The sequence below is a fragment of the Leptonychotes weddellii genome, chromosome 3 (assembly GCF_054177405.1).
Source record: "Leptonychotes weddellii isolate Sample4059 chromosome 3, ASM5417740v2, whole genome shotgun sequence".
Lineage (NCBI taxonomy): Eukaryota > Metazoa > Chordata > Mammalia > Carnivora > Phocidae > Leptonychotes > Leptonychotes weddellii.
In genome coordinates this window covers 74,266,816-74,279,829 of record NC_138371.1, presented here as the reverse complement: position 1 = coordinate 74,279,829, position 13,014 = coordinate 74,266,816, and the positions used below count along the sequence as shown (strand labels likewise).

Below are 13,014 nucleotides of genomic sequence, written 5' to 3'. Positions count from 1 at the left end.
GCTCCTGGGTAGGTGTATTAATCTCCCTGAGTTGCAATCTCTTCACCTCTCAGGTGGGAATGGAATATCAGTTCCTACTCAGAAGATGTTTTAAGAATTAAATGAGATACCATAAATAGATTATCCAGCACACAAAAGAGGCTCAGTAAAAATTAGCCTCCTTGCCCCTGTTCTTTTTATGTTAGACAACCTTATTAATTTGGATGTCACCCCTCTGGAATTGTGGTAATTTGAGTTTAGTTATTGTTTACCTATGCATTATCCATGAATAAAGGATTTACCAACCAGGTTGAGGGCGAGAGGATTATAATGAATATATTTAATGAATGAAATAGTTTATGACTGTTTTTTAATGAAGTTCACATCACATACAAATTGGCATATCTGATTATAAATTATTATTAGCTTTTCATTTCAAGCAGGAGTTCTACTTGGAAGCATTTTCAAGCACTTTGTTCAGTGAGCCTGAAAGTCCCTCTCCCAACAATGTTTCTAAAGAATACCAACTCAGACTTTCTTCCTTTATTTTCCTGCACCACTCCCACACATACAACAATAATAATTAGTAGAGATGTTTAACAGTCCATGAAAAGTTGGGCTGAATCACCCCTATAGGATGCTGTCCCAATATTGAAGCTTTGTGAAACACTAAAGACTATTATGTGTCTGGTACTACACCGTTTCAAAAGTAGTATCTCCTTACTCTCTAATACATTCCTTTCTTTTGTTACCAGTTTCTAATGAAGGATGGTCTGAAAGGTATTTATACTTTTTCTAAATAAATGATGCAAGTTTCTCTCTGAACCATGAATCCTTTATAGTTAAGGTTCAGTGGCCAAGAATAAGACCTCAGTGCTGAGTTCCAGTACATCATCACAGCCAGAGAAATGCACTGACAGATCTTGGCACGGTATTAGGGAATTCTTGGAAAGGGAAATGGCTTCCACTGGCATTACACCTATCCACCATAAAGTGCAAACATTTTTTTTTAAGATTATTTATTTTAGAGAGAGAGAGAGTGGAGAGGAGGGGCAGAGGGAGAGAGAGAGAGAGTCTCCAGCGAACTCCCTGCTGAGTACGGAGCCCGATGTAGGACCCTGAGATCATGACCTGAGCTGAAATCAAGTCTGGCCGCTTAACCAACTGAGCCACCCAGGCATCCCAATGTGCAAACATTTTAAGCAGATGCAACTGTGGGGGAAAATGGTTATCTTTATGTACTTGTTTCAATAATTACTTAAAAATAGGAAAAGTGCCCCTGTTTTCTAAAATATATTTTGTAATTATCATCTGCCCTCTCTGATCTTATATTAACTAGCCTAAGAGTATTGATTGACACTCAAGTGATAATCAAAAAAAAATTTTTTGAGTACATAATTTTTACTCTTTTTGAACATTTCCCATTAGTCTTCATATTTCTTTTTTTTTATAGAGATTTTATTTATTTACTTATTTATTTGACAGAGACACAGCGAGAGAGGAAACACAAGTAGGGGGAGTGGTAGAGGGAGAAGCAGGCTTCCCACGGAGCAGGGTGCCTGATGCGGGGCTCGATCCCAGGACCCTGGGATCATGACCTGAGCCGAAGGCAGATGCTTAATGACTGAGCCACCCAGGTGCCCCGGTCTTCATATTTCATTGCTTGTATATTAAATGTGTATTCTGACTTGAGCCAAATTTAGGAAAGGATTTATTTCTGGACTGGCACCACAATGTTTCTCTTCAGCGAAACACTAGTTGTTGTTGGACAGGAAGAGACCTCTGATTACCCAGAAAAGTTGTACATTTCAGTGCAACACCACATGAATAAATGAAGACATGTTTTTAAAAGTAGTGGGCAGGATACTCTCTCTTTAGAATCACACTTTGCCTTTTTATGTGTGGTTGTATTTGGCAGGTAGAGATAAAAATAGTTCTCTGAATAGTCAGTCATTCAAATGAGACAAAATTCATCATTATTAAAACTCATAACCAAACTTATTTTGGGGCAGTACACTTTCTATGTGTCAGGTGAGTATCTCTCTCTCTCTCTCTCACACACACACACACACACACGTTTTGACAGTGTGAAACATAACGAGAGAGAGCTGACCGTCGCATTTTAAGGATGTATAACTGAAGTATGAGCTCTCTTGTGATGTTTAAACATTCTACTTTCAAGAACATCCTTTCTGTGCTTGATTATCAGCAGTAGCTGTTTGTATTCTTTGGCACTGTAATTCTCTGTTGAAAGTATGCTTTGTAGGGCGCCTGGGTGGCTCAGTCGGTTAAGCGACTGCCTTCGGCTCAGGTCATGATCCTGGAGTCCCGGGATCGAGTCCCGCGTCGGGCTCCCTGCTCGGCGGGGAGTCTGCTTCTCCCTCTGACCCTCCTCCTTCTCGTGCTCTCTGTCTCTCATTCTCTCTCGCAAATAAATAAATAAAATCTTTAAAAAAAAAAAAAAGAAAGTATGCTTTGTGTATTGCCCTTGCCTTCAGTATCTCCTTAACTACTTTTGGGAATGAATCCTTGTCTCTACATTTGATCACTAACCACAGTATTTGGGCTGCATTGTGGCTGGTGGGATGGCAGGGGCAATCGATGCTCTGTAGCAACAGGATCTCCTTGAAATGGGAGGAAAATAGTTTTTGAAAAGTAATGTGCAAGATAAAAGCCAGGCTAACGAAGTCAGTGCCTGATCAAAATTTGGAAGATAATAACAATGAAGAACTGGGTAAGACCAAAAATGTGAATATTAACAAAATGACTAAACAGAGTAAAAGCTTAGATAAGACTGTGAATGTCCCTGAAGTGAATTGTGAAAATACTGTAACCTTTTTCCCCGGAACAAGGATAAAGAGGAAAAGGAGGCCTATCTCCATTTACAGATAAACTGAGACCCACACGGAGTTCTTGAGCTCGTCGGTACAGTTTTCAAAAGGATAGTAGCAACTGGAGTTTGGTTTGAGGCAGGTACATGCTTCATGAACTTTTAAGCAGTGCTGCTTTAGAAGTAGGAGCTTACCCAAAACATTTAATTGCATGTATGAGTGGTGGATCAATATGAAATAAGTTGTACATTTAGAATAGATTTATTCTAGTCCTGTAGTATACTTTTCTACTACTTAAAACCCTGCTTCCAAAGTAAAGAGGAAAGGAAACACACACACACATACACATGCACACAAAGCCTCACATAATGTCACCGACAAAAATCGTTAATGTGTATTTGGTTAGTTCATTTGAAAAGAAAAATGGGATTCACTTTAGGAATTTTTCCGTGAGTACTATTGATGGAAAATTAGGTTCATCCTTTATTGTCACAGGTGAGTCAACTCTTTGAATCATTTATTTATCATTAATTCCCACTTTTAAAAAAATATTGCAATATTGCCCTTAAGTTAACAGGACCCTTTCAGGTGGAAGATTTTTTTAAATATTTACTGTTTAATTAATGTTTGACAATAATGAACCTAATAAATGCCTCATGTTTGCTTATTGCTTCAGGGCTATACTTCCCAGGCTTCAGCTGAATTGCCTGCTCCCTACACCCCCCGACCCCCCCACCCCCTGCTGCCTCTCTGTAAAAAAAATAGGAAAAAAATGCATGCAATGTCCCTTTAGGGGCTCCTGGGTGACTCAGTCAGTTAAGGGTCCAACTCTTGATTTCAGCTCAGGTCATGATCTCAGGGTCGTGAGATTGAGCCCTGCATCAGGTTCCGCACTGGGCATGGAGTCTGCTTAAGATTCTCCCTCTCCCTCTCCCTCTGCCCCTCCCCCCCAATGAAAACCAAAAATAAAGTTGCGTGCTTGCCTGTACTATTACTTAGTTAAAAATTTTATTCAGATTCATTTACTTATTTATTTATTTATTCATTCAACAAAGACTTTTTGGACTCATACTATGAACTAGGCACCATTCAAGCCACTTTCAAATAACTCCTTCAGTCTTATTCTAAGATATAATACGTGTGAAATCATAGGTGTAATGTTTTTTGTATTTTTCTAATATAAACTTATATGAGTATATATAAACTGATTGTGACTATAAACAGATTAAAAATGTTTAAAGGTCTGTCCTTGTATCACATGCCACTAATGACCCTTTGGTGCTTTGGTGTTTAGAAAGCACCCAACCATCCCTATTCTACAGCTGAGGGAGCTGAAGCTCAGCAAAGTAGCGTTCCTAAGGACACAGTGACAGGCAGTTAAACCAAGCCCCACCCCTCGTCTCCTAACTCTAAGCTTAGTACTCTGCACAGTGCCATTCCCCCAACAACAGGAGCTGACGACATGAAAAAAGGCGTGAAGAATGAAAAGGCGGCTTGAGTTCAGCTGTCCTGCCTCTCTTATGAAACCTGGGATGTGGCTTGTACTCAGTCCTTTGACCTTTGTGTGACAGCTTTGCCTCACAACTAAGTAGCGGCAAAGTAAATCACCCAGAAATTCAATCCCGTTACCAGGTTTAATGCCTGCAGGAAATTTTGACATCGTCTTTACTTAATGGGCTCTATTCAACAGTGATCTAGGATCTTTGATCCAGGCTCTTCTGATATATACTCTCCCTCACTTTCAGAGGGTCAGTTTGGCTCTCTGAAAGGTTTGCGTCTCCCTTTGTGGTAGATTTAAGTTACTTCTAAGATAGACTACATGCTACTGCGTTGACCCCAAATCAAACTTAATAAAATTACCAAATTTTAATATGTGCCTTGTGAACAAAATAGACAACCAGAGATTCAGACTTGTTCAGAAAAGTCTTAATCTTCCACCTTATAAGAGTATATGGGTATGTTTCTGGGTATGTTGCCAACCCTACTGAACAGGCTATAGGACTATGCGGGTTGAAGAATTGTGATACCTGAAGAATGTGAATGAGTGAAAGCGGGTTTTAGGAGTAAAAAAATATTCATTATATGTGTATATTTGCACATGAGATAATATGTGAACTATAAATACATATAAATTCTGGTAGTTGTTTCTAATTCTTAAATGACATAGGTGCAAGGAGTTATATCATGTTGGTCATTACTGTTAGCATCATCATTATTAGAGTGAGACTATGGGACAGTTATGAGTAAAGGTACATTATAAAGTCCTCCCATGATTTCTCAGCAAGATAGGAATTAAATAATTTATGGAACTCCTGGCTTATGAATGTACAGGAATATAAGGTTATAATTACAGATCAAAGTATTAAGTGTTTTAAATTACTTGCTCCTTCAGTGTAAGGTTTATAGAAATATTTGTGTGTTTATCCTTTTTAATGTTACATTTATGTATTTGATTTCTCAGTACTTTCTTCATTTACAAGTTAGCTAAGTAATTTATGAGAAAGTATTCATTAAATCATTAAATATGATTTCTGTTTGACTAGAAATTGAATTTATTTTGTTCTTCTCCGATACCATCTTAGGGGGTGCTGGTATCTTTAAAGAGTTTCTTGAATATTGCATAAGTGCATGAATAATTCCCTATAAACAACATATGCTTTTCATGTATTTCACAATTCAGTAGAGTACTAAAATTCTGAAACAAAATAAGCTAAACATTTACCTCTGGGTATGTATGATCTTGTCATATCAGAAATAAACAGTTATGTGTATCTTATTTGTATTTAGTTTCAGAAAGCACCATCATTGCTTTCTCTTTCAAGGTCATTGAATCCTTTATAAATAATATAGTTCATTATAGAGTACCTTACAGCCTTAGAGGCAATTTAAATGAAAAAAAAATTGCGGTAGAGGATTAGTTCAGAAAAATCACCAGAAATTATCCAAGCATAAAAAATTTTTAAAGATAATTTGGGGCATGTGTTATCTAAATTTCTGTAAAAATCTAATTTGTTTTAAAATAATTTGACCTAATTTTTTTAGTATATGTGTGTGTGTGTGTGTGTGTGTGTGTAAAATGTATACTTCAATGTATATTGTAGTTGGTGTGGTGAAGAGAGCTTGAGCGAGCACTTTGGAGTCAGACCTGAGTTTCAGTGCTGGCCATGTTACTTAAACTCACTGAGTCTCATCTGTAAAATAATAAAAATAATACTAGTTTGCAGTATTACCGTATTAAATGATAAAACAGTGACTTTTCTATAATAAATGTACAAGAAATGTTTTTATTGCCCCTTATTCCTTATTTAATTAAAAATAAAAATTGAAGATTAAAAAAATAGTTTTACCTAACTTAGTTTTTAAGAATTAAGACCAGTGGGGTAAGTCTTCATATTGATGTCTTGCTTTGTTTCACTGTGAATCTTTCTGTTGCTTGCATCAATCCCTTCTGAGATCTTTCACTACATCAATTTGTGTCTACTATAAGTTTATGTTACAGGAGAGCTTCCTTCCTACTGCCAAGGGGGGGAGGTCATTTAAATATAAGTGGAATTAGCCATAGATTACATAAATGTAATGTGTGAAATATCTTTCATTTTCTCTTCATGTGAGTGAATACAAGATGAAACCTCTTTTCTAACATAAAATGTGAAAATGTATACAGGCACCATTTTTTTTAAAAAAAACAACACATGGATATACTCATCTTAAGCTTTTCCAGTTATTTCAGCAAGACACATTTCTTCATGGCTTCTGTGAAGTGTTATTAGAACAAAATTGTCTCTTGTTCTAGCACACAAGAAATTGGGTGTCCCCAATGAACTTGTGTAATTAGATATTTGCATCCTTTAGGACAAGATACAAAAATAGTGAAAAGGAAAATGTTTTCATTATGGACTGTTTTTCTCATTGAATATTTAGAAATGCTTGTTTTCAAACTTGAAAAAGGAAACCCTTTGGTACTCATTACTGAGTACTCAATTTGAAGGGGTCAAAGAAAAATTATTTATAAATTATATTCATGAGTCAGGAAGATTTCAAGAGAAAAGTTAATAATTTCCTTGCTTCTTAGTATTTATTTTCTTACCCCTGAGGCATTTTGGCAACCTCTCAAATTTTTATATAAAAGTAGCATAGGGTTGGGGAAAAAACTGGGTTAAGGGATGGCTGGGACACTTGCCTTGAAGCTGTGTTTACACAGCAAGCAACACTGTTTTTACTTAAATTGGTGGTGGTGTTTTTTTAAGATCAATAAAAATAGCAATGTTTTTCTAAAGGTGTTTTTATTCACAAGTCACATACAAGTTTTTCTATTTATTAATTGCTTATCTTAGAGGGATGCCTTCAAGAACCATGATAGAGATTATTGGGGGAAAGTGGTAAAGGCTGCACCTCCCTCCCTCCGTAAGTCCCCCAGTCACCATTTGGTGGCCACAGGGTGATGAAGTAGCAAGATCCTTGGCAGTAACAAAGCAAGAAGGGAGAGGACACTCACACAAGGTGTAGCCAGACTCTCTTCCTTGACCGGAAGGACTATGGTGGTCTACTGCCCACTCATTTTGTGGCCTCTGCAGAGCCTAATACTACTAGGGAATAATAGCTGTTCTATGCTTAGTTGTGTTCAACCTGACTGGTTGCATTTTGATTGTCTCAGCAATTCTAGCAGGAGGGTAGGTATTATTGTCCTCATTTTAAAGAGGAAACTGAGACCCAGAACATCTGGGTGTTTTATTCATGCTAAAAAGTGAGGAGGTCAGATTCAAACTTCCATCTGCTGGCTCCAAAGCCCACCCCTTTCACTCACCACTGCTCTTGTCCTCCCCTGATGGAGTATAGATTTGCAGTTGCTGAGTATCAGGCAGTAGAGAAAGCAAACCAGGGATCTCTGATTTATATGGTTTTGTGAATTGAAGGTTATTTAAAGTCCAAATTTTGTTCTTAAAATGTTATTTTCAAAATGTTGACAATAGGAAAGCCAAATGATCTTTCATTTCCATTGATGTTACAGCCTGGAGCCAGATAGTCAACCTCTGCTTGAGCAAGGACAGGACATTTGACAGGGCAGTGAAAGTTAAGCCTCCCTTCCCCCAGCAGGAAAGTAAAAATGATGTTAACAATTGCAGGTCTGGGTAATATGGTTTGGTCTTCATGCCTTCACTCAGGTGGAGCCCGAGAAGTTGAAGACACTAACAGAAGGTTTAGAAGCCTACAGTCGAGCCCGGAAAAGGAACAGAAAGTAAGCACCGATTCTTTTTTCTGCCATTTTGTTTTCCACGGATATAATGTACTGGTTTTTGTTCATAGGGACAAGAAAATCTCACTAATTTTGTCCACCTTAGGGCCTGCCTAAGTACAGTTTAGTAGTTATCACCCAAGAGGACCATTATAGTTAAGCCAAATCAGCTATTATAGAAAATATTTTCTTTTCTTAACAATCTGTACTGTTGTGTGGGATTTCCCTCTTCATGAGCTCTTTCCTCACTCCCTCCATCTCCATCCCTCTTATTTACTGGGAAAGAAACACTCTCGTAGCAATTAAATAGTCTCTAAAAGTGTAGCAAGCAATGCTTGGCTGGCTCAGTCAGAAGAGCATGGGACTCTTGATTTCGGAGTCATGAGTTCAAGCCCCCTGTTGGGTGCAGAGATTACTAAAAGAAATAAAACTTGGGCGCCTGGGTGGCTCAGTTGGTTAAGCGACTGCCTTCGGCTCAGGGCATGATCCTGGAGTCCCGGGATCGAGTCCTGCATCAGGCTCCCTGCTCAGCAGGGAGTCTGCTTCTCCCTCTGACCCTCCTCCCTCTCATGCTCTCTGTCTCTCATTGTCTCTCTCGCAAATAAATAAAATCTTTAAAAAAAAATTAAAAAAAAAGAAATAAAACTTAAAAATAAATAAATAAAATAGAAAAATAAAAATGTAGCTGAAGTCTACATAGGCACAGGGAAAGTTATTCAAAATACATATAATTGACATGCGTGTTCAGTTACTAAAATGTTCATGTTATCAAACATCTAAGAATTACGAGATCAGAACGATTAGTAGTGTATCTTGTGTACATGGTGATACCAGTATACCTGTTAAAGAGCACTCTTTCTCACAGTTGTGCCAGAGATAAAATTTCAGAACTGAACAACTCTTGGGGGAGACTCTTTATCTCAATAAACTGCCTCGCAGAAAGATGCCAACCACAAAAGACAAACTCCTGTGCCCCTATGTTGGGGACTTCTTTGGAAGATAGCAAGTTGGCACTGATTGTCATGATGGCTGAGTGAATTGCCAGATTTGCTACAGATACAATAAGGAATACGGACGAGGCCAGACCCCTCTACTCTGACCATGCAGAGCTTTGTAGGAGGATAAGGCCCACAAAACTAGTTTTGGATGAAAGGAGGGAAATTGAAAATTACCTACATCACAAATTTGCAATGGGCCATTTGCTATGGAATATTCAACAATACTTGTTTATTTGATGTAAAAGATCCCTAAAATCTTTCCTCCAGTGAGATATTCCAGTTAGTTGAATGATGTGCAAAATACCCAAAACGATTGATAACACAGAAATGAAATAATGCCTCCAAATATTTAAATATACTGCCTTTAAATGAGCTGTATTTCCCCCATAAATTTGGTATTAATCAATTTCTGAAAGGTAGTAAGTAATACATAGCAATTTTAAATTTTTTTTCTTCAAAGCTAGTTTACTAGTTATGGTGAATTTACATGGGTCCTAAGTGGCATTATCTAAAGGAACTGTCATGAAACCATAAGCTCAGAATATGGATTGGCAATGTAAAAGAAGGAACTATGAAGCAAACTTTAGTAAAAACAGCCTTATTTATCATGCTACTGTCTATGCAGACTGACTTGCCTTATAAATGCCCAGTAGAATACCTTACATTTTGCATATACTATTTAAAATCAATTATTTTATTCTCCCAATCACAAAATGGGCCAGAATTACTAAGCCCATTTATGGATGAGGACACTCAGACCCAAACAGCTTAAATAATTAGTTGAAGGTTACATGAGTGACAAATGATGTATTGAACCCAATCAGGTATTTATTTATTTAATCATTTCATTATTCCCTAATTTAAGGAGGCTAATTGAGCAAAAATCTGTGCTGCAGTCCCTGGAACTCACTGTCGAACAAAGGAGACAGATCCAGAAACAATTAAAATGTTAAAATTGCAATGACAGCAAATGTATAGTATACTTGGGGATCATAGAGAAGTGGCATTAAACTCAGGAAAAGAAAGACTTTCTAGGGGCGCCTGGGTGGCTCAGTTGGTTAAGCGAGTGCCTTCGGCTCAGGTCATGATCCTGGAGTCCCGGGATCGAGTCCCGCATCGGGCTCCCTGCTCGGCGGGGAGTCTGCTTCTCCCTCTGACCCTCCTCCCTCTCATGCTCTCTGTCTCAAATAAATAAATAAAATCTTTAAAAAAAAAAAAAAGAAAGAAAGACTTTCTAAAGGAGATATCTGAGCCAAGCCTTACACACTACATAGCCAGACAAAGGAAATAAGGACCAAGATGGCATGGGGTAGGGTAGTGTTTAGATGAGATCAGCAGTTGGATTTGGGGCACTATAAACCCTCAGACAGGAAATTGTAAGAGATGCAGCCAAAGGTGTAAGCAGCAATCAGATCATGAAGAGCTTAGTGAGGGCCCAGAGGATCCTTTATCTTATTGGAAGTGCTTGAGGGGAACAGGTGGTTGGATTTTCACTTTAGATATGGCTATATGGAGGATACATTTTAGGGGAACCATATTGGAGACAGGGACATTGTTTAGGAGGATGTGGCAGAAGTCAAGGGAGGATGAGGACTCAAACCAGAATTGGAGCAATGAGAATGGAGGACAAGGAATGCAGTCGAGAAATATTTAGAAGGTAAAATTCACAGAATGTCATGGTGATTGATTAGAATGTGGAGAGTAAGCAATCAAGGACAACTTTCAGGGTTTTAGCTGGGGTGACCTTGTGGGTGGTAGAAACACTGATTGAAGTGGAGAATACAGGGGGGGACTGTTGAATACATGTGGGGTGCCCATGGACTGTGTCTAACACTGGGAAGAAGTGGTATTTGACTGTGTAAAACTGGCTGTGATCACACAGAGATCCTTTGGCCCATTTGAACAGTGGGCTAAGGATTGAACTATTTGGGCATTTGAACATTTACTAGAGATAATGAAGAAGATGAGAAAAATCAAAAAGGAGGAAGAGAATGGGGGGGCAGGGAGGGCAGCAGAGTAGGTGTTAGAAACCAAAGACCAAAAGCTTCCAGGATAATAGCATGATAAACAGCAGTCCACTAAAAAAAGAACTGAGAAATCTCCTTTGGACTGGGCAATGTAGAGGCTATTGGCAACCTTAGTGAAAACAGTTTCCAATAAAGTGGAAGGTGTAAAAACAAAGCGTCCGTGGTTGAAGAGCAAATAAGTAGGGAGTAGAGAGAGCTGATATAAATTAATTAGGCTTCTTCCTATCCTTAATATGAAAAGTTCCTGAAAAATAACATGAAAATGACAAAGATTTGACTGCTTTTGTAGACAGAGGAAAAGGAAGGAAGAAGCAACTGAAAAAGGAAGGCGGCATTTGGAATAAGATGGTTAAGAGGTTGGTTTGGGGCCTGAGTTCAAATACTGTTTCCACCACTTTAGAGCTGTGTACCCTTGCGCATGTTGCTTGATATCTCTGAGCCTAAATTCTTCATTTCTAAAATGGGCATATTAATATCTACCTCTTAGCAGCATTGTTATAATATAGATAATTTAAAGAGAGCCTCCATTAAAGAAAAAAATTCCATAGCTTTTAGATTTGTTATGATTTTCACTGAAATGAGGATCAAATCTTCTATCTATACATACATATAAACTTAAAATTTGGTAATCTGATTTTTGTGAAGCTGGAAAGGGATAAAGTGATAAAATAAATCATACTTTCACTTTAAAAGCAAGAAATTATTCTTAGTGTGTTAAATTTTCTTTTTTCTTTTTTTTTAAGATTTTATGTGTTTATTTTGAGAGAGATACAGAGATAGCGAGAGAGCTCTAGTAGGAAGGAGAGGGAGAAGCAGGCTCCCTGTTGAACAAGGAGCCTGACGTGGGGCTTGATCCCAGGACTCTGGGATCATGACCTGAGCCAAAGGCAGACGTTTAACCAACTGAGCCACCCAGGTGCCCCAAATTTTCTTTTTTTTTAAAGATTTATTTCTTTATTAGAGAGAGAGAGGGAGAGCACACACGTGCGAGCACACAGAAGAGAGAGGCAGAAGGAGAGGGAGAGAATCCCAAGCAGACTCTCCGCTGAGCGTGGAGCCCAAAGTGGGGCTTGATCCTACAACCCTGAGATCATGACCTGAGCCAAGACCAAGAGCCGGACGCTTAACCGACTGAGCCACCCAGTTGCCCCAGCATGTTAAATTTTCTTCAATCTTCATACTTTCTCTATTAATTAGGTTTCAGAATCTAAGATTCTTGACATTTAGATGTCACCCAAATTTGTTCTGTTCTACATGAAGTGAGTTGCTTAAATTCTAAATTGAAAGTGTAGAGCAACATGCAATTTTTCATTTCCATCATTTCTTATACCATTCACAGATGTGTACCTGCCTTTTTTTCTCAATTAGTGCAGGTAAGGATAATGTGTGACAATATAGGCAGTGAAGAATAGAAGTGGCAATTATCTCCATTAATAACTAGAAATGTGATTATGTGAACATCTATTGCTTAATCAAGTAGGTTTTAGAGTGTCCATTAGTAAAAATGTTTATTATTAAATGTCAGCAGGGAATCGAAAATAGTGGAAGAGACTCCACAGGGAGGCCCTTGGTACTGCAAGACTGAATTTTGACTAATTAGTCATTTCATGAACTCATGGAAATTTTTCTTCTTCTTTTAAGTTCATTCTTTGTTGACCTGACCAGCTAGTGTAAAAATTAGTCTGCAGCTTTAACACCTGGGAGCATCTCCCTTTACCTCTTGAATCTCCCGATGCATTCAAGCAATTTCATGCCCCACCTCTCTGTATCTATTCTCTCTTCCACAAGTAGTCACTTCTCCCTCTGTTAACTACTTAAGTTTGTTAAAGGAAAAACACTATTAACTTAGCTTAAATTAATACAAGCTGTTTACAAACATTTTAAACATCTTGTTGAAGAAGGAGATCACAAAGTCCTAAATTCTATCTTTTTATTCAGCAAGTAAT

At 38.0% G+C, this 13,014-nt stretch overlaps 1 protein-coding gene across 8 annotated transcripts in view; it reads left to right on the top strand.

The window, feature by feature from the left end:
- Positions 1-13,014, top strand: part of MBD5 (methyl-CpG binding domain protein 5) — a 433,945-nt gene that overhangs the window by 414,332 nt on the left and 6,599 nt on the right. For all 8 annotated transcript variants that reach the window (XM_081814476.1, XM_081814477.1, XM_081814474.1 and 5 more), the window contains one exon: positions 7,973-8,046. In XM_081814476.1, coding sequence (XP_081670602.1) covers positions 7,973-8,046 — 74 coding nt within the window. The remainder of the gene's footprint in view (positions 1-7,972; positions 8,047-13,014) is intronic.